General features: G+C 46.2%; 1 protein-coding gene across 7 annotated transcripts in view; it reads left to right on the top strand.

Moving 5' to 3' along the window:
- LOC139371143 (transcription factor EB-like) overlaps positions 1 to 22857 on the top strand; it is a 79745-nt gene that overhangs the window by 51936 nt on the left and 4952 nt on the right. For 4 of the 7 annotated variants that reach the window (XM_071111236.1, XM_071111237.1, XM_071111234.1 and 1 more), the window contains 6 exons: positions 1615 to 1782; positions 7238 to 7336; positions 7438 to 7635; positions 9769 to 9858; positions 18431 to 18548; positions 19894 to 19944. In XM_071111236.1, the coding sequence (XP_070967337.1) occupies positions 1615 to 1782; positions 7238 to 7336; positions 7438 to 7635; positions 9769 to 9858; positions 18431 to 18548; positions 19894 to 19944 (724 nt within the window). The remainder of the gene's footprint in view (positions 1 to 1614; positions 1783 to 7237; positions 7337 to 7437; positions 7636 to 9768; positions 9859 to 18430; positions 18549 to 19893; positions 19945 to 22857) is intronic. The other 3 variants (XM_071111238.1, XM_071111239.1, XM_071111235.1) reach the window with 1 other exon arrangement.

Consider the following 22857-nt stretch of genomic DNA (forward strand, 5'->3'; position numbering starts at 1 on the left):
ACTGCCTGACTGACTGCCTGACTGACTGACTGACTGACTGACTGATGGATGTATTGACTGACTGACTGACTGATGGATGTATTTGACTGACTGACTGACTGATGTATTGACTGACTGACTGACTGATGTATTGACTGACTGACTGACTGATGTATTGACTGACTGACTGACTGATGTATTGACTGACTGATGGATGTATTTGACTGACTGACTGACTGATGGATGTATTTGACTGACTGACTGACTGATGGATGTATTTGACTGCCTGACTGACTGCCTGACTGACTGACTGATGTATTGACTGACTGCATGATGGATGTATTTGACTGACTGACTGATGTATTGATTGACTGACTGACTGATGGATATATTTGACTGACTGACTGATGTATTGACTGACTGACTGATGTATTGACTGACTGACTGATGTATTTTACTGACTGATGTATTTTACTGACTGATGTATTGACTGACTGACTGACTGATGTATTGACTGACTGACTGATGTATTTGATTGACTGACTGACTGATGTATTGACTGACTGACTGATGTATTTGATTGACTGACTGACTGATGGATGTATTTGACTGACTGACTGATGTATTGATTGACTGACTGATTGATGGATATATTTGACTGACTGACTGATGTATTGACTGACTGACTGATGTATTGACTGACTGACTGATGTATTTTACTGACTGACTGACTGATGGATGTATTTGACTTACTGACTGATGGATGTATTTGACTGACTGACTGACTGATGGATGTATTTGACTGACTGACTGACTGATGGATGTATTTGACTGCCTGACTGACTGCCTGACTGACTGACTGATGTATTGACTGACTGCATGATGGATGTATTTGACTGACTGACTGATGTATTGATTGACTGACTGACTGATGGATATATTTGACTGACTGACTGATGTATTGACTGACTGACTGATGTATTGACTGACTGACTGATGTATTTTACTGACTGATGTATTTTACTGACTGATGTATTGACTGACTGACTGACTGATGTATTGACTGACTGACTGATGTATTTGATTGACTGACTGACTGATGTATTGACTGACTGACTGATGTATTTGATTGACTGACTGACTGATGGATGTATTTGACTGACTGACTGATGTATTGATTGACTGACTGATTGATGGATATATTTGACTGACTGACTGATGTATTGACTGACTGACTGATGTATTGACTGACTGACTGATGTATTTTACTGACTGACTGACTGATGGATGTATTTGACTTACTGACTGATGTATTGACTGACTGACTGATGTATTGACTGACTGACTGATGTATTTGATTGACTGACTGACTGATGGATGTATTTGACTGACTGACTGATGTATTGATTGACTGACTGATTGATGGATATATTTGACTGACTGACTGATGTATTGACTGACTGACTGATGTATTGACTGACTGACTGATGTATTTTACTGACTGACTGACTGATGGATGTATTTGACTTACTGACTGATGTATTGACTGACTGACTGATGTATTGACTGAATGACTGATGTATTTTACTGACTGATGTATTTTACTGACTGACTGATTGATGTATGTATTGTCAGCTGATGCGAGACCAGCTGCAGCAGGAGGAGCAGCGGGAGCGGCAACTGCAGCAGAATGCGGCGCTGCAGTACATGCAACAGCAGCGTATGTCTGTCCCAGCACCCAGCCCTGCCATCAACGCACCACAACACTGCCAGAGCATGCAGGTGCCTGTGGAGGTCCTCAAGGTAAGACCGAGAGATAGAGAGTAGGTGTGTGTGTGTCCTCAGGGATTGCGCACAATCAGTCAACACCCACATCAGTCAACACCCACATCAGAGGGAGGCGGGGTTGAAGTGAGGGAAGGAGTCAGGTGTGAAAAGGGAAGTATAGTTTGATCTGCAGCAGCAGAAAGGTGATTGATTAGAAGTACAGTGCACTAAGGGGGAGATGAAGAGAGAGAGAGGGTATAGAGAAGGGAAAAGCAACAATGGAAATGGAGGATAAAGAATGGTGACGGAGAGTATTCACATCCCTTAACTTTTCATGGACTCATTCTGTGTGCAATAATGATGTTTAAGATGATCTCTGTACTCCACACGTACCCCACAGTTATCTGTAAGGTCCCTCATTCCAGCACTGAATTTCAAACAGATTCAACCACCAAAACCAGAGAGATTTTCCAATGCCTCACAAAGAAGGGTACCTATTAGTAGATGGGTAAAAATAAAAAGCAGACATTGAATACCCCTTTGAGCATGGTGAAGTTATTAATTACACTTTGGATGGTGTATCAATACACCCAGTCACTACAAAGGTACAGCCTTCCTTCCTAACTCAGTTTCCGGAGAGAGAGGAAACCACTTAGGGATTTCACCATGAGGCCATGCTTATAATTGTTAAGGACTGGGGAGTTTTTCAGGATAAAAAGTTAACAGAATGGAGCTAAGCACTGGCAAAATCCTAGAGGAAAACCTGATTTAGTCTGCTTTCCAACAGACACTGGGAGATTAATTCACCCTTCACCAAAACAATAACCCAAAACACAAGACCAAATCTAAACTGGAGTTGCTTACCAAGAAGGCAGTGAATGTTCCTCAGTGGCCAGGTTCCAGTTTTGACTTAAATCTGCTTGAAATGACAATCAGTCAATTTGAATCCCACTTTGTAACACAACAAAATGTGGAAAAAGTCAAGGGGTGTGAATACTTTCTGAAGGCACTGTAGGTGAAAAAGAGAAAACATACTGGAGATGATAGAGAAAGGGTAGAGATTCAGGCAGAGAAAGAGAGGGGGATTTAGGAGAAGGGGTAATCCACTCACGTGTTGCTGAGGGTCAGCCAGCCTCACTGAGCTCCTCCTGGGTGCAGTGGAGGTGGTCAGGGCTGGATCACTTCTGCTAGGTGGACTGGACTAGAAAGTGGAAACAGCAAAGACCGAGAAGGAAACGGAGAGGGAAAGAAATACAGAGATAAAGAGACCGAGAAGGAAACGGAGAGGGAAAGAAATACAGAGATAAAGAGACTGAGAAGGAAACGGAGAGGGAAAGAAATACAGAGATAAAGAGACTGAGAAGGAAACGGAGAGGGAAAGAAATACAGAGATAAAGAGACTGAGAAGGAAACGGAGAGGGAAAGAAATACAGAGATAAAGAGACTGAGAAGGAAACGGAGAGGGAAAGAAATACAGAGATAAAGAGACTGAGAATAAAATGCGATGGAACAGCAACAAGGTAGGGTGACAGAGAATCAGTCTTCATCATGACATGGCACTGTGTGTGTGTGTGTGTGTGTGTGTGTGTGTGTGTGTGTGTGTGTGGTGTGTGACCGACAGAAGTAAGATACTGTACTGACAGCAGGAGATAAAGGTTATCTGACATTTTGTCTGATTCCACAGATGACAGTGAATGTTCGTATCAGTGTGTGTGAGGAGAGTACATTCTGTCTTTCTCTCAGTCTCTTTGTCATTTGTCAGTATCTCTGTTTCTTCTCTGTGTTGTGGGTTCATACTGTGTGTGTGTGTAATTTTCAGGGGAGGCGACGGTGGGTGAATTAGAATTATACATACATGTAGAAGTTAACTTCCTCCAAGTAGTGAGGAAGTCTCTGCTCTATATCTTCACCTCTGTACTGTTGACAACTGTTGGTCGAAAACCTATATCAGTCTTCCTGTCATTCCTTTCACTTAGTGCATGTGAAGTTTATTTGTTCTGACAGAGACATGAGTTATGACAAATAGATCTGACTGCTGTTACTGTTTTGTCCCTGTGGGCCCATAGCAATGTGTCACTGACAGTTTTTCTACTGTAAATAAACAGACCCACACTTACTCACGGGCATGCACACACACAGTAAGTGTGTACCATACTGTACTCTACCTTACTCTACTCTAACCTGCCCTATTCTACTCTACTCTAACCTGTCCTACTCTATTCTACTCTACCCTATTCTACTCTACTCTACCCTATTCTAGTCTACACTACCCTATTCTACTCGACCCTACCCTATTCTACTCTACCATACTCTGTTCTACTCTACCCTACCCTACTCTACCCTACCCTACTCTACCCTATTCTACTCTACCCATATTCTACCCTACCATACTCTGTTCTACTCTACCCTAGTCTACTCTACATATTCTACCCTACTCTACCATACTCTATTCTACTCGACCCTATTCTACTCTACCCTACCCTATTCTACTCTACTCTACCATACTCTGTTCTACTCTACCCTATTCTACTCTACCCTATTCTACCCTATCATACTCTGTTCTACTCTACCCTAGTCTACTCTACATATTCTACCATACTCTACCATACTCTATTCTACTCTACCCTATTCTACTATACCATACTCTATTCTACTCTACCCTACCATACTCTTTTCTACTCTACCCTATTCTACTCTGCCCTATTCAATTCTACCATACTCTGCCATACTCTACCATGCTCTATTCTACTAAACTCTACCCTATTCTACTTTACCCTACACTATTCTACCCTACCTTATTCTACTCTACCCTGTTCTACTCTGCCCTATTCTATTCTACTCTACCATACTCTACCATGCTCTATTCTACTAAACTCTACCCTATTCTACTCTACCCTACTCTATTCTACCCTACCTTATTCGACTCTACTCTAGCCTATTCTACTCTACCATATTCTACCCTACTCTACAATATTCTATTCTACCCTATTCTGCTCTACCATACTCTATTCTACTATACCCTACCCTATTCTACTCTACCCTATTCTACCATACTCTATTCTACTCTACCCTACTCTACCATACTCTATTCTACTCTACCATATTCTACTCTACCCTATTCTACTCTACCCTATTCTACCATACTCTATTCTACTCTACCCGATTCTACCATACTCTATTCTACTCTACCCTATTCTACTCTACCCTATTCAACCATGCTCTATTCTACTCTACCATACTATACTTTACTCTACCATACTCTATTCTACTCTACCCTACTCTACTCTACCCTACTCTACCCTATTCTACCCTATTGTACTCTACCCTATTCTACTCTACCCTACTCTATTCTACTCTACCCTACTTTACTCTACTCTACCCTATTCTACTCTACCCTATTCTACTCTACCCTACTCTATTCTATTCTTCCCTACTTTACTCTCTCCTACTTTAATCAACCTTATTCTACTCTATCCTACTCTATTCTACTCTACCCTACTTTACACTATTCTACTCTACCCCATTCTACTCTACCCTACTCTATTCTACTCTACCCTACTTTACTCTACTCTACCCTATTCTACTCTACCCTATTCTACCCTATTCTACTCTACCCTACTCTATTCTACTCTACCCTATTCTGCTGTACCCTATTCTACCCTATTCTACTCTACCCTATTCTACTCTACCCTATTCAACCATACTCTATTCTACTCTACCATACTATACTTTACTCTACCATACTCTATTCTACTCTACCCTACTCTACTCTACCCTATTCTACTCTACCCTATTCTACTCTACCCTATTCTACTCTACCCTACTCTATTCTACTCTACCCTACTTTATTCTACTCTACCCTATTCTACTCTACCCTACTCTATTCTACTCTACCCTACTTTATTCTACTCTACCCTATTCTACTCTACCCTACTCTATTCTATTCTACCCTACTTTACTCTCTTCTACTCTAATCTACCCTATTCTACTCTACCCTATTCTACTCTACCCTACTCTATTCTATTCTTCCCTACTTTACTCTCTCCTACTTTAATCAACCCTATTCTACTCTATCCTACTCTATTCTACTCTACCCTACTTTACACTATTCTACTCTACTCTATTCTACTCTACCCCATTCTACTCTACCCTACTCTATTCTACTCTACCCTACTTTACTCTACTCTACCCTATTCTACTCTACCCTATTCTACCCTATTCTACTCTACCCTACTCTATTCTATTCTACCCTACTTTACTCTCTTCTACTCTAATCTACCCTACTCTACTCTACCCTTCTCTATTCTACTCTACCCTACTTTACTCTATTCTACTCTACCCTATTCTACTCTACCCAATTCTACTCTACCCCATTCTACCATACTCTATTCTACTCTACCATACTATAATTTACTCTACCATACTCTATTCTACTCTACCCTATTCTACCCTATTCTACTCCACCCTACTCTATTCTACTCTACCCTATTTTACTCTGCTCTACCCTATTCTACTCCACCCTACTCTATTCTATTCTACCCTACTTTACTCTATTCTACTCTACCCTATTCTACTCTATCCTACTCTATTCTACTCTACCCTACTTTACTCTATCCTACTCTACTCTACCCTACTCTATTCTACTCTACCCTACTTTACTCTATTCTACTCTACCCTATTCTACTCTACCCTATTATACTCTACTCTATTCTACTCTACTCTATTATACTATACTCTACCACACTCTGCTCTATTATACTATACTCTACCACACTCTACTCTACCATATTCTATTCTACCCCATTCTACTCTACCATACTCTACTCTATTACTACCCTCTATTACTACCCCCTATTACTACCCCCCATTACTACCCCCTATTACTACCCCCTATTACTACCCCCTATTACTACCCCCTATTACTACCCCCTATTACTACCCCCTATTACTACCCTCTATTACTACCCCCTATTACTACCCCCTATTACTACCCCCTATTACTACCCCCTATTACTACCCTCTATTACTACCCCCTATTACTACCCTCTATTACTACCCCCTATAACTACCCTCTATTACTACCCCCTATAACTACCCTCTATTACTACCCCCTATTACTACCCCCTGTTACTCCCTGGTCAGGCCTGGGGACTACAGGCTTTACTACGGCTCTACTGTAGGGTTACAGAAACAATGTTGGGGTTCCATACACAACAAACTGTTGTGGTATTGTGGCTCATACCAATGGACAACAAGCTATTGTGGCTCATACTAATGGACAACAAACTATTGTGGCTCATACTAATGGACAACAAACTATTGTGGCTCATACTAATGGGCAATGGACAACCAGCACGCAATGGTAAATGAAGCTGTTGACATAGTTCAGAGAGAATTCAGTAATGTATGTCTGATATGATGAGCAGTTTGTCTGATTATGATGTCAACTGTGTTTAACTCTTGGTGTGGTGTGTTACTTGCGTGTGTTCAGGTGCAGACTCACCTGGAGAACCCTACAGACTACCACATTCGCCAGTCCCAGAGACAACAGGTGAAGGAGTACCTCTCCACCACCTACGCCACCAAGCAGGTACCTCACAGTCTGCCTCTTTCTCTCTGTCTCCATCTGTCTTGGTCTCTCTCCCTCCATCTCTTTCTTCAACACACTCTCTCTCTCTCCTCTCTGTGCAGACAGTACATGCAGTAACAGGGGTGGTCCAACCATCCCCTCCCCCCACTCTGGCCCCCCCGGGGGCCTCTTCCTCGGCCCCCCCTCCTCTCCACTCCCCCCGGCTCCGTACAGAGCAGCTCATCACAGGAAACAGCGCCCCTAACAGCCCCATGGCCATGCTCAACATCGGCTCCAGCCACGAGAACGAGGTACACGAGGTACTTACACACACACTTGCACACATACAATCCATACACACCCTCACACTCTCACACAGCAAATACACACACTCACACACAGCAAATACACACACTCACACACAGCAAATACACACACTCGCACACAGCAAATACACACACTCGCACACAGCAAATACACACACTCGCACACAGCAAATACACACACTCACACACAGCAAATACACACACTCACACACAGCAAATACACACACTCACACACAGCAAATACACACACTCACACACAGCAAATACACACACTCACACACAGCAAATACACACAGGGATCTCCAATGATTCTGGAGGGCTACTGGGTTGGAGACTTCAGGAATGCATACAGTTCATGAACACACAGATGCAAACGACTTATGCACACAATCACAACACAGATATACTCTCTCACACTCAACACAAACACACATGTTTGCACACACCGTTGTACTAAAGCTCATGTCTAGACAAACATAAAAGCCCGTCTCAGCTGTGATAATCTGTGAGAAAGTGATGTTCTGTAATTCACTGTATTTCTGAGGGGGCTGACCTGACCTCAACAAGACATAAATCATGGACACATTCCCTTGGTCCAAAAAGCCTAGAACGTGTGGGATTGAACATATAACCCTGCAATATCTCCTATACAACTTGATTACCAGGCTGTATAAAGAGAGGATTTAGGGATTACATTATATTATATTCACAGTTTATGAAGGCATCATTATGACAGCATTGCACCTTATTGTGATGGATTGCAACCTACCATCGTGTGTGTGTGTGTGTGTGTGTGTGTGTGTGTGTGTGTGTGTGCGCGCAAAGACCAGCTATTTATCTCGGTGGCATCCACAGACCCAGGGCCAGCTCTATAAAAGTGTTGTACAGCAGTGTGCACCCAAAGGTCACTGTGTTAGCTAACTGAGGCAAACTAGCTCTGATTATCATTGCACTTTAAATGCTCCATTATGGCCTCGCTAAAGTAATTACAGCTTAACGCATGACAGGGGGATAACACACACTGTAACGCCCTTTGAACCCCACAGACTTTGGTCCACACACACACACACTGGCGTAGCAACACATATAACTTAACTTCACCAGCATCTTCTACAGACCTGAGCAGACCAGCAACTGTAGAGGTCAGAAGTGCATCACTCAACTACAACGGACCAACAACAGAACAGTTAGTTAACCTCAACTAGCCTCAGCCTCAAGTCAGTTAACAGAACAGTTAGTTAACCTCAACTAGCCTCAGCCTCAAGTCAGTTAACAGAACAGTTAGTCAACTAGCATTCCGTATGTTGCAGTCCAGCCAAGGTGCATACTGTGCATTAAAGAAGCTTACTGTACAAGGTGCATACTGTGCATTAAAGAAGCTTACTGTACAAGGTGCATACTGTGCATTAAAGAAGCTTACTGTACAAGGTGCATACTGTGCATTAAAGAAGCTTACTGTACAAAGTGCATACTGTGCATCGAAGAAGCTTACTGTACAAGGTGCATACTGTGCATTGAAGAAGCTTACTGTACAAGGTGCATACTGTGCATTGAAGAAGCTTTCGGTACAAGGTGCATACTGTGCATTAAAGAAGCTTTCAGTACAAGGTGCATACTGTGCATTAAAGAAGCTTACTGTACAAGGTGCATACTGTGCATTAAAGAAGCTTTCGGTACAAGGTGCATACTGTGCATTAAAGAAGCTTACTGTACAAGGTGCATACTGTGCATTAAAGAAGCTTACTGTACAAGGTGCATACTGTGCATTAAAGAAGCTTACTGTACAAGGTGCATACTGTGCATTAAAGAAGCTTACTGTACAAGGTGCAAGAGATGGTCAATAAAAAGTTAATGATAACTTTTCACGTAATTCATTTTAACAACCTTTTTCCAGAGAGCTGGCTCACACTTCAGTGTTAATGCATTGCATATTATATAGGGTACTTCATTCACCACCAGTGTGTAGCACATCTGCAAGAAACGTATGGCATGATAATGAAGTTGATATACTCAGTTTGCACAACATGGCTGCCTTGGTCTGTCTGTATATGATTTGGCATCACTGATCTTAGTGTACTTGAATGTATAACTATTTAAACAGTTTTCCCCTCCTTGTTCTTGGCACAGATGGATGAGGTCATCGATGACATCATCAGCATGCAGTCGAGCTATGATGACATCCAGCAGTACATTGACCCTGTTCAGATGTCCAACACAGTAAGTATTACACCATACAGTCAACCTGGGTGGGATTGTCAAGGTTTGAACACTTCTGAACTGGGTTGAAATGACTATTCAAGGGATTATGTGGGTTAGGTGGGTTAGGTGGGTTATGTGGATGTGTGTTGAGATGAATAGATTCGACTAATATACTGAAGAAAAATATAAACGCAACATGCAACCATTTCAACGATTTGAGTTACAGCTCATATAAGGAAATCAGTCAACTGAAATGAATAAATTAGGCCCTAATCTATGGATTTCACATGACTGGTCAGGTGTGCAGGGAGGGGAGGGCATAGACCCACCCACTTGGCAGCCAGGCCCTACCAATCAGAATGAGTTATTCCCCACAAAAGGGCTTTATTACAGACAGAAATACTCCTTAATTTCATCAGCTGTCCGGGTGGCTGGTCTCAGACGATCCCACAGGTGAAGAAACCAGAAGTGGAGGTCCTGGGCTACCATGGTTACACGTGATCTGCGGTTGTGAGGCCGTTTGGACGTACCGCCAAATTCCCTAAAATGACATTGGAGAACGCTTTTGGTAGAGAAATGAACATGACATTTTCTGGCAACAGCTCTGGTGGACATTCCTGCAGTCAGCATCTCAAAGTCAGCATCTCAGCATCAGCATCTCAAAACTTAAGACATCAATGGCATTGTGGTGTGTGACAAAACTGTACATTTTAGAGTGACCTTTTATTTTCCCCAGTACAAGTCATCATGCAGTTTAATCAGCTTCTTTTTTGTGTCTTTTTTGTTGTGATTTTTACCCCCTTTTCCGTGGTGTCCAATTGTTAGTAGTTACTATCTTGTCTCATCGCTACAACTTCCGTACGGGCCCGGGAGAGACGAAGGTCGAAAGCCATGTGTCCTCCGAAACACAACCCAACCATGCCGCACTGCTTCTTAACACAGCGCGCATCCAACCTGGAAGCCAGCCGCACCAATGTGTCGGAGGAAACACTGTACACCTGGCGACCTTGGTTAGCGCGCACTGCGCCAGGCCCGCCACAGGAGTCGCTGGTGCGCGATGAGACAAGGATATCCCTGCCGGACGATTGTGTGTCGCCCCACTGACCTCCCGGTCGCGGCTGGCTGTGTCAGAGCCTGGGCGCGAACCCAGAGTCTCTGGTGGCGCAGCGCATTAGATCACTGCGCCACCCGGGAGGCCCTTAATCAGCTTCTTAATATGCCACACCTATCAGGTAGATGGATTCTCTTGGTAAAGGAGAACTGCTCACTAACAGGGATGTTTTATTTCAGCTCATGGGACAAACACTTTACATGCTGCGTTTATATTTTTGTTCAGTATAGTTTATGATCAGTCTTCCAGTGGGCTATTTTAGGTTTGTTCCCTCTCTGCCCTTTACGTACTCTTCTTGACGTTCCTCTACCCATTTCTCACCACTTCCTGCCTCTCCCGTGTCCTTTCTCACCCCTCGCTCACCCCTCTCTGTCCCTATCTACCTCTCTCACCCCTCGCTCACCCCTCTCTGTCCCTATCTACCTCTCTCACCCCTCTCTGTCCCTATCTACCTCTCTCACCCCTCTCTCACCCCTCTCTGTCCCTATCTAACTCTCTCACCCCTCGCTCACCCCTCTCTGTCCCTATCTACCTCTCTCACCCCTCTCTCACCCCTCTCTGTCCATATCTACCTCTCTCACCCCTCTCTCACCCCTCTCTGTCCCTATCTACCTCTCTCACCCCTCTCTGTCCCTATCTACCTCTCTCACCCCTCTCTCACCCCTCTCTGTCCCTATCTACCTCTCTCACCCCTCTCTCACCCCTCTCTGTCCCTATCTACCTCTCTCACCCCTGTCTTACCCCTCTCTGTTCTATTTTGGTCCCAGTCCACCCCTCCCTGTGTGAGTTAATGGGGTGATTATGCAGACTCTTCAGTACTAAGGCTGTGACTGGGCTCTGAGGGAGAAAGAGACTCGTTGTTCCGTCTATCAGAATCCCTCCATCTTAAGCTACAGACTCTTTTGTATGTTTGTGTCCTATTTGAGAACTACTGTTGTTGTCATTACTGTTGCATTTAGCTTCCCAAACGTCAAAATGGCCGATATTTGATGTTGGTGGGGGGGCAGTGGGCCTGTGTTTTTTTGTTACTCAGAGTTTAATGAATAACTGCTGATCTATATTGGCTTCAATTAGCTGTCTGGTGCTGCTGCCTTCCCACCCCAGGGGAACCCTTCAGTTGTTTTAAAGGACTTGATTTTAAATGATTGATGTGAAGTGCTGCAGTTTTGAAAGAGAGAGGAAGAGGGGCATTCCTAGCCCTAAAAAAGTCTGTGGTCTGAGAGCGTCTTTCTTCGAGCAGAAGCACAGAGCTCTGTGTTTAAAAGGAATGGCTCCGAATTAACAATTAAACCACCGCTAGTTAGAGTACAACTTGTTTACAAGGCATTTGGAAAGGGAGGAAGAGGGAAGGAGAGGTGGGGAAGGAGGGAGGAGGGGAATGGGGGATGTGGGAAAAACAGGCTGAAAGTCCAGTTAGGGGAAAGTTCATTGTGTAGAAGAGAGGTAGAAGAGAGAGGGATTTGGTGAGATTGGTTAGTCTCTGAGGAGGGCTGGAGCGAGTCAGTGAGTCAGTGTGAGAGAGTAAGAGGGAGAGTGCACGGACCCAGAGAAGGAAGAAAGGATGAAGGAGATGAATAAGACGTATGCCATCGTGGAGGTGATAGATGGGGAACAGATCCAACTGGTAAGAGGTCTGCGCTCTGGTTTGTGTGTGTGTCTGTGTGTATGCGTGCATTTGTGTGTGTGGTTGGGAAATATGTATATATGTGTATTTGTTCAACCAGCTTGGTCAGTAGTGAGGCATTAGAGTTAGGAGAGTTATGCCCCCCTCCCTCATGACCCCTCTCTGGATTGGCTGGGGCTGGGGCAGGGCGGGTCATCTCTAACTCCCAGCCTTGAGTCTCTGATTAGGGGATGAGTCTAGTCCTCAGGCCCCTGGGACTGGTGCTGCAGGCTGGAGGCTGGAAGGAAGCAGCACTTTGATATGGGAGCGGTTGAGCTGAGCTCTATCGCTGTGGGCAAACTTCCAGTGAGGGACACGCTCAGCCATTAGAGAGAGAACTGCATGGGACATTAACTGTCTGGCATGACAGCGTAAAGGTCACTGCTGGCTTCTCCCCTGTCTCCCTGCTCTATCCCGTGTGGGTGGGTGTGTGGAATAGAAGGGCATTCACTGGGTTTATCTCTTGGTGTTCTTGGCTCTTGATCACTCAGTGTTGTGTTGGGTGTGTGTGATTACATAATATTCAATATCATAGTCATTGATTAGATTTAGCTGTTTGGCAATTGATTGCCTATCCAGGAGCTAAACTGAGCAGTGTGATTTGCATGCTGGGACAGTGGTATTAAGTGTCTCTATGCATAGATTCAGCCCTCTGTATGGAGTATTGATGGTGAGGGAGATCAGGTATTCCCATCGCATTGCTACAAGTTTGCACCAGATGTGCAGCAAATCAGCGAAAAAATATGTGCTTGTTTTTTTTTGTTCGGTTGACTTAATATGCAGACCTCTAAACAGTTATGCTGTTCTCTCAGTCTCTGTCAAGGTCCCTGTGCTCTGCTGAGACGTTTAGAATGAGATCCCTCAGGACTAATGTTAGTTACCTTACAAATCTTCTCTCTGCTTTTGGAGGTTCTTTCCTCGTTAACTTTCCTTAAACACTGAGTTTTCCCCTTAATGAATGAATTTCCTCTGCTAATCTGTGAGCAGGATTATCATGGTAAACTCCCTGGAATCTGTGGAATCTGGGAGTTTAAGGAAAGCTTGGGAACGCCACTGAGAGAATACCAGGCATGACTGACCTGCGAGAGTGAGAGTTTGTTTAAAATGGACGGTATTGGGTCATGCTGATTGTGTGTAGGATGGGAGACAGTCACAGAGAGGGGAGAGGAAGGGACAAGGAGAGGAGAGGGTTACACCTAACTCTTAACTTCATGTCCCAGATTTAAAATAAAGGAGAGGAAGACCCTACTGAAGATGCCATTTCCTTTTGATCAGTGTACTGTAGATCTGTTTGCTTGATGAGTGACCAGAGGTCTCCGTCCACAGCAGTCTGTTTTGAACCTGTGGTTTAACTGTGTGAGTGAGACCTGGCTGCTCGTCAGTCGTCTCAGTGATAAGGGATCTATCTACCTGTTATCCGTCAAGCCTCATTAGTATTGCAAAGGAGATCTTCAGCCACATCCTCTTGTGTAAAATTCAAAGTGTTTCTTTATTACTGGAAGATTCATCATCAAATCCCTTATCAGGGTGCTTGACTAGAAGTAGCCCATAGAGCCTGCTACGTAACAGCTAAACAACCTCTACACAACCTCTACAGAGGAGACCGCTAGTCTTCCAAACAGAGGCTGGGTTAGAGATATGGTCAGAGAATAAAGCTATAGAGATAAGAAGAGAGATGGACCGATAGTCAATAAATGTGTGTCTGTCAGAGCAGAGGCAGTTAGAGGCAGTAGTTTCCAGGTGTGATATTGGCCTGTTATCTTCTGCTATCTGCTCTTTACAGACACTAAACATGTAACACACTGTGTGTTTATTAAGTTCCCTCAGGCTCAGAGGACTAACCAGGGTTACGCACAATATGATGCCATACAACTCCCAGGAGACACTGACTTCACCATTCTGTCTTTAAATTGTCTCCCTCTGTCAAGGGGCTTTATTGGCCTGGGAAACAGATGTTAACGTTGCCAAAGCAAGAGAAATGGATAATAAACAACAGTGAAATAAACAATCAAAAATCAACAGCAAACATTACACTCCAGTTCCAAAGGAATAGAGACATTTCAAATGTCATGTTATGGCTGTATACAGTGTTGTAATGATGTGGAAATACTTAAAGCACATGTTATGGCTGTATACAGTGTTGTAATGATGTGGAAATACTTAAAGCACATGTTATGTCTGTATACAGTGTTGTAACAATGTGGAAATACTTAAAGCACATGTTATGGCTGTATACAGTGTTGTAATGATGTGGAAATACTTAAAGCACATGTTATGTCTGTATACAGTGTTGTAATGATGTGGAAATACTTAAAGCACATGTTATGTCTGTATACAGTGTTGTAATGATGTGGAAATACTTAAAGCACATGTTATGGCTGTATACAGTGTTGTAATGATGTGGAAATACTTAAAGCACATGTTATGTCTGTATACAGTGTTGTAATGATGTGGAAATACTTAAAGCACATGTTATGTCTGTATACAGTGTTGTAATGATGTGGAAATACTTAAAGCACATGTTATGTCTGTATACAGTGTTGTAATGATGTGGAAATACTTAAAGCACATGTTATGTCTGTATACAGTGTTGTAACAATGTGGAAATACTTAAAGCACATGTTATGTCTGTATACAGTGTTGTAATGATGTGGAAATACTTAAAGCACATGTTATGGCTGTATACAGTGTTGTAATGATGTGGAAATACTTAAAGCACATGTTATGTCTGTATACAGTGTTGTAATGATGTGGAAATACTTAAAGCACATGTTATGTCTGTATACAGTGTTGTAACAATGTGGAAATACTTAAAGCACATGTTATGTCTGTATACAGTGTTGTAATGATGTGGAAATACTTAAAGCACATGTTATGTCTGTATACAGTGTTGTAATGATGTGGAAATACTTAAAGCACATGTTATGTCTGTATACAGTGTTGTAACAATGTGCAAATACTTAAAGCACAAAATGGAAAATAAATCAACATTTACAATGGTGTTTGTTCTTCACTGGTTGCCATTTTCTTGTGGCAACCGTTCACAAATATTGCTGCTGTGATGGTATTTCACCCAATAGATATGGGAGTTTATTCAAATTGGATTTGTTTTCATGTTCTTTGTGGGTCTGTGTAATCTGAGGGAAATATGTTACTCTCAGTCTCACTCTCTCTGTCTCTCTCTGTCTCTCTCTTTCTCAATCAATTAATTGAGGGTGATCTCAGGAAACAGTGTTTATGAAATAAAAATGTGTTCCTAGGTTGTGTTTCGTGCATGGTTTCCTGAATTTTGTTGTGTATCAGGCTATCAAACAACCGCAAGGGCTTAACGTGGGCTCTAAACTGCCCTGAAAATAGAGTGGCTTGTAAGAATAGTTTATTTAACTATCATTTCCCCATCTAAAGGATGTGTGTCACGTTCTGACCTTTATTTCCTTTGTTTTGTATTTATTTAGTATGGTCAGGGCGTGAGTTGGGTGGGCAGTCTATGTTTGTTTTTCTATGTTTGGTTTCTGTTTCGGCCTAGTATGGTTCTCAATCAGAGGCAGGTGTCGTTAGTTGTCTGATTGAGAATCATACTTAGGTAGCCTGGGTTTCACTGTTGGTTTGTGGGTGTTTGTTTCCGTGGGTGTGTTTGTCGCCACATGGTACTGTTTCGGTTTTTGTAGATTACACGTTATTGTTTATTGTTTTTGTTTGAGTGTTCATTTTGTCTTTATTAAAATATCGTCATGAACACTTACCACGCTGCATCTTGGTCCGATCCTTACTCCTCTTCAGATGAAGAGGAGATCTGCAATTACAGAAACACCCACCAGGCAGCGTGGTAACAGGCAGCAGCAGCAGCAGGAGAGGCAGCGATACTTGGAGAAATGGACTTGGGAGGAGATTTTGGACGGCAAAGGACCCTGGGAACAGCCAGGGGAATATCACCGCCCCAAAGCAGAGTTGGAGGCAGCGAAAGCAGAGAGGCGGCATTATGAGGAGCTAGCACGGCAGAGCGGCTGGAAGCCCGAGAGGCAGCCCCAAAAATGTATTGGGGCGGTGGCACACAGGGAGTGTGGCGAAGGCAGCTAGGAGACCTGCGCCAACTTCCCATGCTTACCGGAGAGCGAGAGGGACCTGGCAGGCGTTATGCTGTGTTATGCTGTGGAGCGCATGGTGTCCCTGCTGCGGGTGCATAGCCCGGTGCAGTACATTCCAGCTCCTCGTATCGGCCGGGCTAGACTGGGCATCGAGCCAGGTGCCATGAAGCCGGCTCTACGCATCTGGTCTCCAGTGCGTCTCCTTGGGCCGGCGTGCATGGCACCAGCCTTACGCATGGTGTCCCTGGTTCGCCAGCACAGCCCCGTGCGGGCTATTCCACCTCGCCGCACTGGCCTGGCTACCGGGAGCATTCAGCCAGGTAAGGTTGGGCAGGCTCGGTGCTCAAGAGCTCCAGTGCGCCTGCACGGTCCGGTCTACCCAGTGCCACCTCCACACTCCAGCCCTCCGGTGGCAGCCCCCCGCACCAGGCTGTCTCTCCGTTTTCTGCCTACAGGTGTTCCCGCCTGTCCAGCGCCGCCAGAGTCTCCCGTCTGTCCAGAGCCGCCAGAGTCTCCCGTCTGTCCTGAGCCGCCAGAGTCTCCCGTCTGTCCTGAGCCGCCAGAGTCTCCCGTCTGTCCTGAGCCGCCAGAGTCTCCCGTCTGTCCTGAGCCGCCAGAGTCTCCCGTCTGTCCTGAGCCGCCAGAGTCTCCCGTCTGTCCTGAGCCGCCAGAGTCTCCCGTCTGTCCTGAGCCGCCAGAGTCTCCCGTCTGTCCTGAGCTGCCAGTCAGCCAGGAGCTGCCAGAGCCGCCAGCCAGCCAGGCGATGCCAGAGTTGCCCTTCACTCCGGAGCTGCCGGAGTTTCCCGCCTGTCCGGTGCTGCCGGAGTTTCCCGCCTGTCCGGCGCTGCCGGAATCTCTCGTCCATTCGGGACCCATTTCTAGGGTCCCCAGTCCGAGGGTCGCCGTGTTTAAGAGGCCACAGAGGCGGGCAATGAGGCGGAGAAAAACTGTGGTAAAGTGGGGTTCACGTCCCGCGCCAGAGCCGCCACCGCGGACAGACACCCACCCAGACCCTCTAGGTTCCGGTTTTGCGTCCGGAGTCCGCACCTTTGGTGGGGGGGGGGTGTACTGTCACGTTCTGACCCTTATTTCTTTTGTTTTGTAATGATTTAGTATGGTCAGGGCGTGAGTTGGGGTGGGCAGTCTATGTTTGTTTTTCTATGTTTGGTTTCTGTTTCGGCCTAGTATGGTTCTCAATCAGAGGCAGGTGTCGTTAGTTGTCTCTGATTGAGAATCATACTTAGGTAGCCTGGGTTTCACTGTTGGTTTGTGGGTGTTTGTTTCCGTGGGTGTGTTAGTCGCCACATGGTACTGTTTCGGTTTTTGTAGATTACATGTTATCGTTTATTGTTTTTGTTTGAGTGTTCATTTTGTCTTTATTAAAATATCGTCATGAACACTTCCCACGCTGCATCTTGGTCCGATCCTTACTCCTCTTCAGACGAAGAGGAGATCTGCCATTACAATGTGCTTGGTGTCGTTGTTGGAACCCATTCTTCATTGAACTTGATAGGAGAGTAAGTGACCAGTCACTTGTATGAGATTAAGTGAAGATACTTCATCTGAAGGATTAGCATGCAATAACCCCTGTTTAACCCTTCAATCTCTTCTTTCTCATGGATTCTAATCTCACAAAGAGAGTGACCCGAATGACCAATCCTCTGTGTTATTGATATTTTTGAGTGAATGTAGGTTACGCGATGCTCATTCTGATGTGTGTTCCCTCCTCAGCTCCCTCTGTCCAGCAGTCACCTGGACGTGTACACAGGCCCTGGGATGACCGGTCAATCCATTGCCATGACCAGCAACTCCTGCCCTGCCAACCTGGCCATCAAACGAGAGCTGACGGGTAGGACCAATCACAGCCGCAGGCACAGCCATGGCAACCAATCAGAGACAAGCTTAGACACACAGCAAACACACAGCTCTCAGAGAAATAGCAACCAATCAGAGATAGACCTGCAAGCCAAAATGGTTTCCTACCAGTTTTCCCGCCTGGTTTCCGAGGTCTCAATCAGATGCTGAGTAAACCAGGATATAAGAGGAGGCTGGTGGAAGGAGCTATAGGAGGACAGGCTCATTGTAATGGCTGGAATGGAATGAATGCAACGATATCAAACACATGGGAACCACATGTTTTACTCCATGCCATTATAATAGGCCCGTCCTTTTACAGCTCCTCCCACCAGCCTCCTCTGCAGGGTCGATTTTTCTCAAAACGACCGGTTCATTGAACGTCATTTCTACTGTGATGGAATTCAATTAATAATTGAAGCAATGTAGTTCCTCATTGACAGTTATTGTGAAGGCCAGCCTGTGAGTTACATCAATCAGCTCAGGTTTCCTTTAGGAATGTTTCTCAGGACATACCGTCTCATAGGGACGTACATACCGTCTCATAGGGACGTACATACCGTCTCATAGGGACGTACATACCGTCTCATAGGGACGTACATACCGTCTCATAGGGACGTACATACCGTCTCATAGGGACGTACATACCGTCTCATAGGGACGTACATACCGTCTCATAGGGACGTACATACCGTCTCATAGGGACGTACATACCGTCTCAGAGGGACGTACATACCGTCTCATAGGGACGTACACACCGTCTCATAGGGACGTACACACCGTCTCATAGGGACGTACATACCATCTCTGAGGGACGTACATACCGTCTCATAGGGACGTACATACCGTCTCATAGGGACGTACATACCGTCTCATAGGGACGTACATACCGTCTCATAGGGACGTACATACCGTCTCATAGGGACGTACATACCGTCTCATAGGGACGTACACACCGTCTCATAGGGACGTACATACCGTCTCTGAGGGACGTACATACCGTCTCTGAGGGACGTACATACCGTCTCTGAGGGACGTACATACCGTCTCTGAGGGACGTACATACCGTCTCTGAGGGACGTACATACCGTCTCTGAGGGACGTACATACCGTCTCATAGGGACGTACATACCGTCTCATAGGGACGTACATACCGTCTCATAGGGACGTACATACCGTCTCATAGGGACGTACATACCGTCTCATAGGGACGTACATACCGTCTCATAGGGACGTACATACCGTCTCTAGGTTTTTTTTGGCAGCTGATAGTAGTTAGTGTTGATGAGTTGTGTGAGGACAGTGTTAGTTCATTGCTTGTTGTTTTTGTCAAGATGCAGAAGCCCGTGCGATGGCCAAGGAGAGACAGAAGAAAGACAACCACAACCTGAGTGAGTTTATTCTGCCCTTCCCCCTTTCCCTTTCCCTTGCTCTCTCTCTCTGTCTCTCTCTCTGTCTCTCTCTGTCTCTCTCTGTCTCTCTCTGTCTCTCTGTGTCTCTCTGTGTTCCTCTATATCTCTCCCTCTCTCTCTCTCTCACCCTCTCTCTGTCTCTCTCCCTCCCCCTCTCTCTCTGTCTCTCTCGCTCTCTCTCTCGCTCTCTCTCTCGGTCTCTCTAGCTCTCTCTCTCGGTCTCTCTGTGTCTCTCTCTCTCTCTCTCTGTCTCTCTCTCTCTCTCTCTCCCTCTGTCTCTCGCTCCCTCTGTCTCTCGCTCCCTCTGTCTCTCTCTCTCTGTCTCCCTTGCAAAAACACAACTTTTTACAATCTCTCTCTGTTTAAAGTACACCTCTATCTCTCTCTCTCTGTTTAAAGTACACCTCTATCTCTCTCTCTCTCAATTTAAAGTACACCTCTATCTCTTTCCCTCTCTCTTTCACACACACACACACACACACACACACACACGCTGTGGTAATTCAGCTGATACAGGGCAACCCACAGGTGGATGTTTAACCCACACTTTCTGCTGCTCTGACACTAAAGTCTAATTGCCTGTCACACTAGTTTTTTATGTGTAGTGCCTGTGTTAAATCAAATCAAATCAAAATTGTATTTGTCATATATGCTGAATACAACAGGTGTAGACGTTACAGTGAAATGCTTACTTACAAGCCCTTAACCAACAATGCAGTTTTAAGAACATCAAAGAGCAGCAGTAAAATAACAATAGCGATGCTATATACAGGGGGTACTGGTACACAGTCAATGTGGGGGGGTACAGGTCAATGTGCGGGGGTACAGAGTCAATGTGCGGGGGTACAGAGTCAGTGTGCGGGGGTACAGAGTCGGTGTGCGGGGGTACAGGTCAATGTGCGGGGGTACAGGTCAATGTGCGGGGGTACAGGTCAATGTGCGGGGGTACAGGTCAATGTGCGGGGGTACAGGTCAATGTGCGGGGGTACAGGTCAATGTGCGGGGGTACAGAGTCAATGTGCGGGGGTACAGAGTCAATGTGCGGGGGTACAGGTCAATGTGCGGGGGTACAGGTCAATGTGCGGGGGTACAGAGTCAATGTGCGGGGGTACAGAGTCAGTGTGCGGGGGTACAGAGTCAGTGTGCGGGGGTACAGGTCAATGTGCGGGGGTACAGAGTCAGTGTGCGGGGGTACAGAGTCAGTGTGCGGGGGTACAGGTCAATGTGCGGGGGTACAGAGTCAGTGTGCGGGGGTACAGGTCAATGTGCGGGGGTACAGAGTCAGTGTGCGGGGGTACAGGTCAATGTGCGGGGGTACAGAGTCAGTGTGCGGGGGTACACAGTCAATGTGCGGGGGTACAGGTCAATGTGCGGGGGTACAGGTCAATGTGCGGGGGTACAGAGTCAATGTGCGGGGGTACAGAGTCAGTGTGCGGGGGTACAGGTCAATGTGCGGGGGTACAGAGTCAGTGTGCGGGGGTACAGGTCAATGTGCGGGGGTACAGAGTCAGTGTGCGGGGGTACACAGTCAATGTGCGGGGGTACAGGTCAATGTGCGGGGGTACAGGTCAATGTGCGGGGGTACAGGTCAATGTGCGAGGGTACAGGTCAAAGTGCAGGGGTACAGGTCAATGTGCGGGGGTACAGGTCAATGTGCGAGGGTACAGGTCAATGTGCGGGGGTACAGGTCAATGTGCGGGGGTACAGAGTCAATGTGCGGGGGTACACAGTCAATGTGGGGGGGTACAGGTCAATGTGCGGGGGTACAGGTCAATGTGCGGGGGTAAAGAGTCAATGTGCGGGGGTACAGGTCAATGTGCGGGGGTACAGGTCAATGTGCGGGGGTACAGAGTCAATGTGCGGGGGTACAGAGTCAGTGTGCGGGGGTACAGAGTCAGTGTGCGGGGGTACAGGTCAATGTGCGGGGGTACAGAGTCAGTGTGCGGGGGTACAGAGTCAGTGTGCGGGGGTACAGGTCAATGTGCGGGGGTACAGAGTCAGTGTGCGGGGGTACAGGTCAATGTGCGGGGGTACAGAGTCAGTGTGCGGGGGTACAGGTCAATGTGCGGGGGTACAGAGTCAGTGTGCGGGGGTACACAGTCAATGTGCGGGGGTACAGGTCAATGTGCGGGGGTACAGGTCAATGTGCGGGGGTACAGAGTCAATGTGCGGGGGTACAGAGTCAGTGTGCGGGGGTACAGGTCAATGTGCGGGGGTACAGAGTCAGTGTGCGGGGGTACAGGTCAATGTGCGGGGGTACAGAGTCAGTGTGCGGGGGTACACAGTCAATGTGCGGGGGTACAGGTCAATGTGCGGGGGTACAGGTCAATGTGCGGGGGTACAGGTCAATGTGCGAGGGTACAGGTCAAAGTGCAGGGGTACAGGTCAATGTGCGGGGGTACAGGTCAATGTGCGAGGGTACAGGTCAATGTGCGGGGGTACAGGTCAATGTGCGGGGGTACAGAGTCAATGTGCGGGGGTACACAGTCAATGTGGGGGGGTACAGGTCAATGTGCGGGGGTACAGGTCAATGTGCGGGGGTACAGAGTCAGTGTGCGGGGGTACAGGTCAATGTGCGGGGGTACAGAGTCAGTGTGCGGGGGTACACAGTCAATGTGCGGGGGTACAGGTCAATGTGCGGGGGTACAGGTCAATGTGCGGGGGTACAGGTCAATGTGCGAGGGTACAGGTCAAAGTGCGGGGGTACAGGTCAATGTGCGGGGGTACAGGTCAATGTGCGAGGGTACAGGTCAAAGTGCGGGGGTACAGGTCAATGTGCGGGGGTACAGGTCAATGTGCGGGGGTACAGGTCAATGTGCGGGGGTACAGGGTCAATGTGCGGGGGTACAGAGTCAGTGTGCGGGGGTACAGAGTCAGTGTGCGGGGTACAGA

Source organism: Oncorhynchus clarkii, chromosome 17, assembly GCF_045791955.1.
Source record: "Oncorhynchus clarkii lewisi isolate Uvic-CL-2024 chromosome 17, UVic_Ocla_1.0, whole genome shotgun sequence".
NCBI classification, from domain to species: Eukaryota; Metazoa; Chordata; class Actinopteri; order Salmoniformes; family Salmonidae; genus Oncorhynchus; species Oncorhynchus clarkii.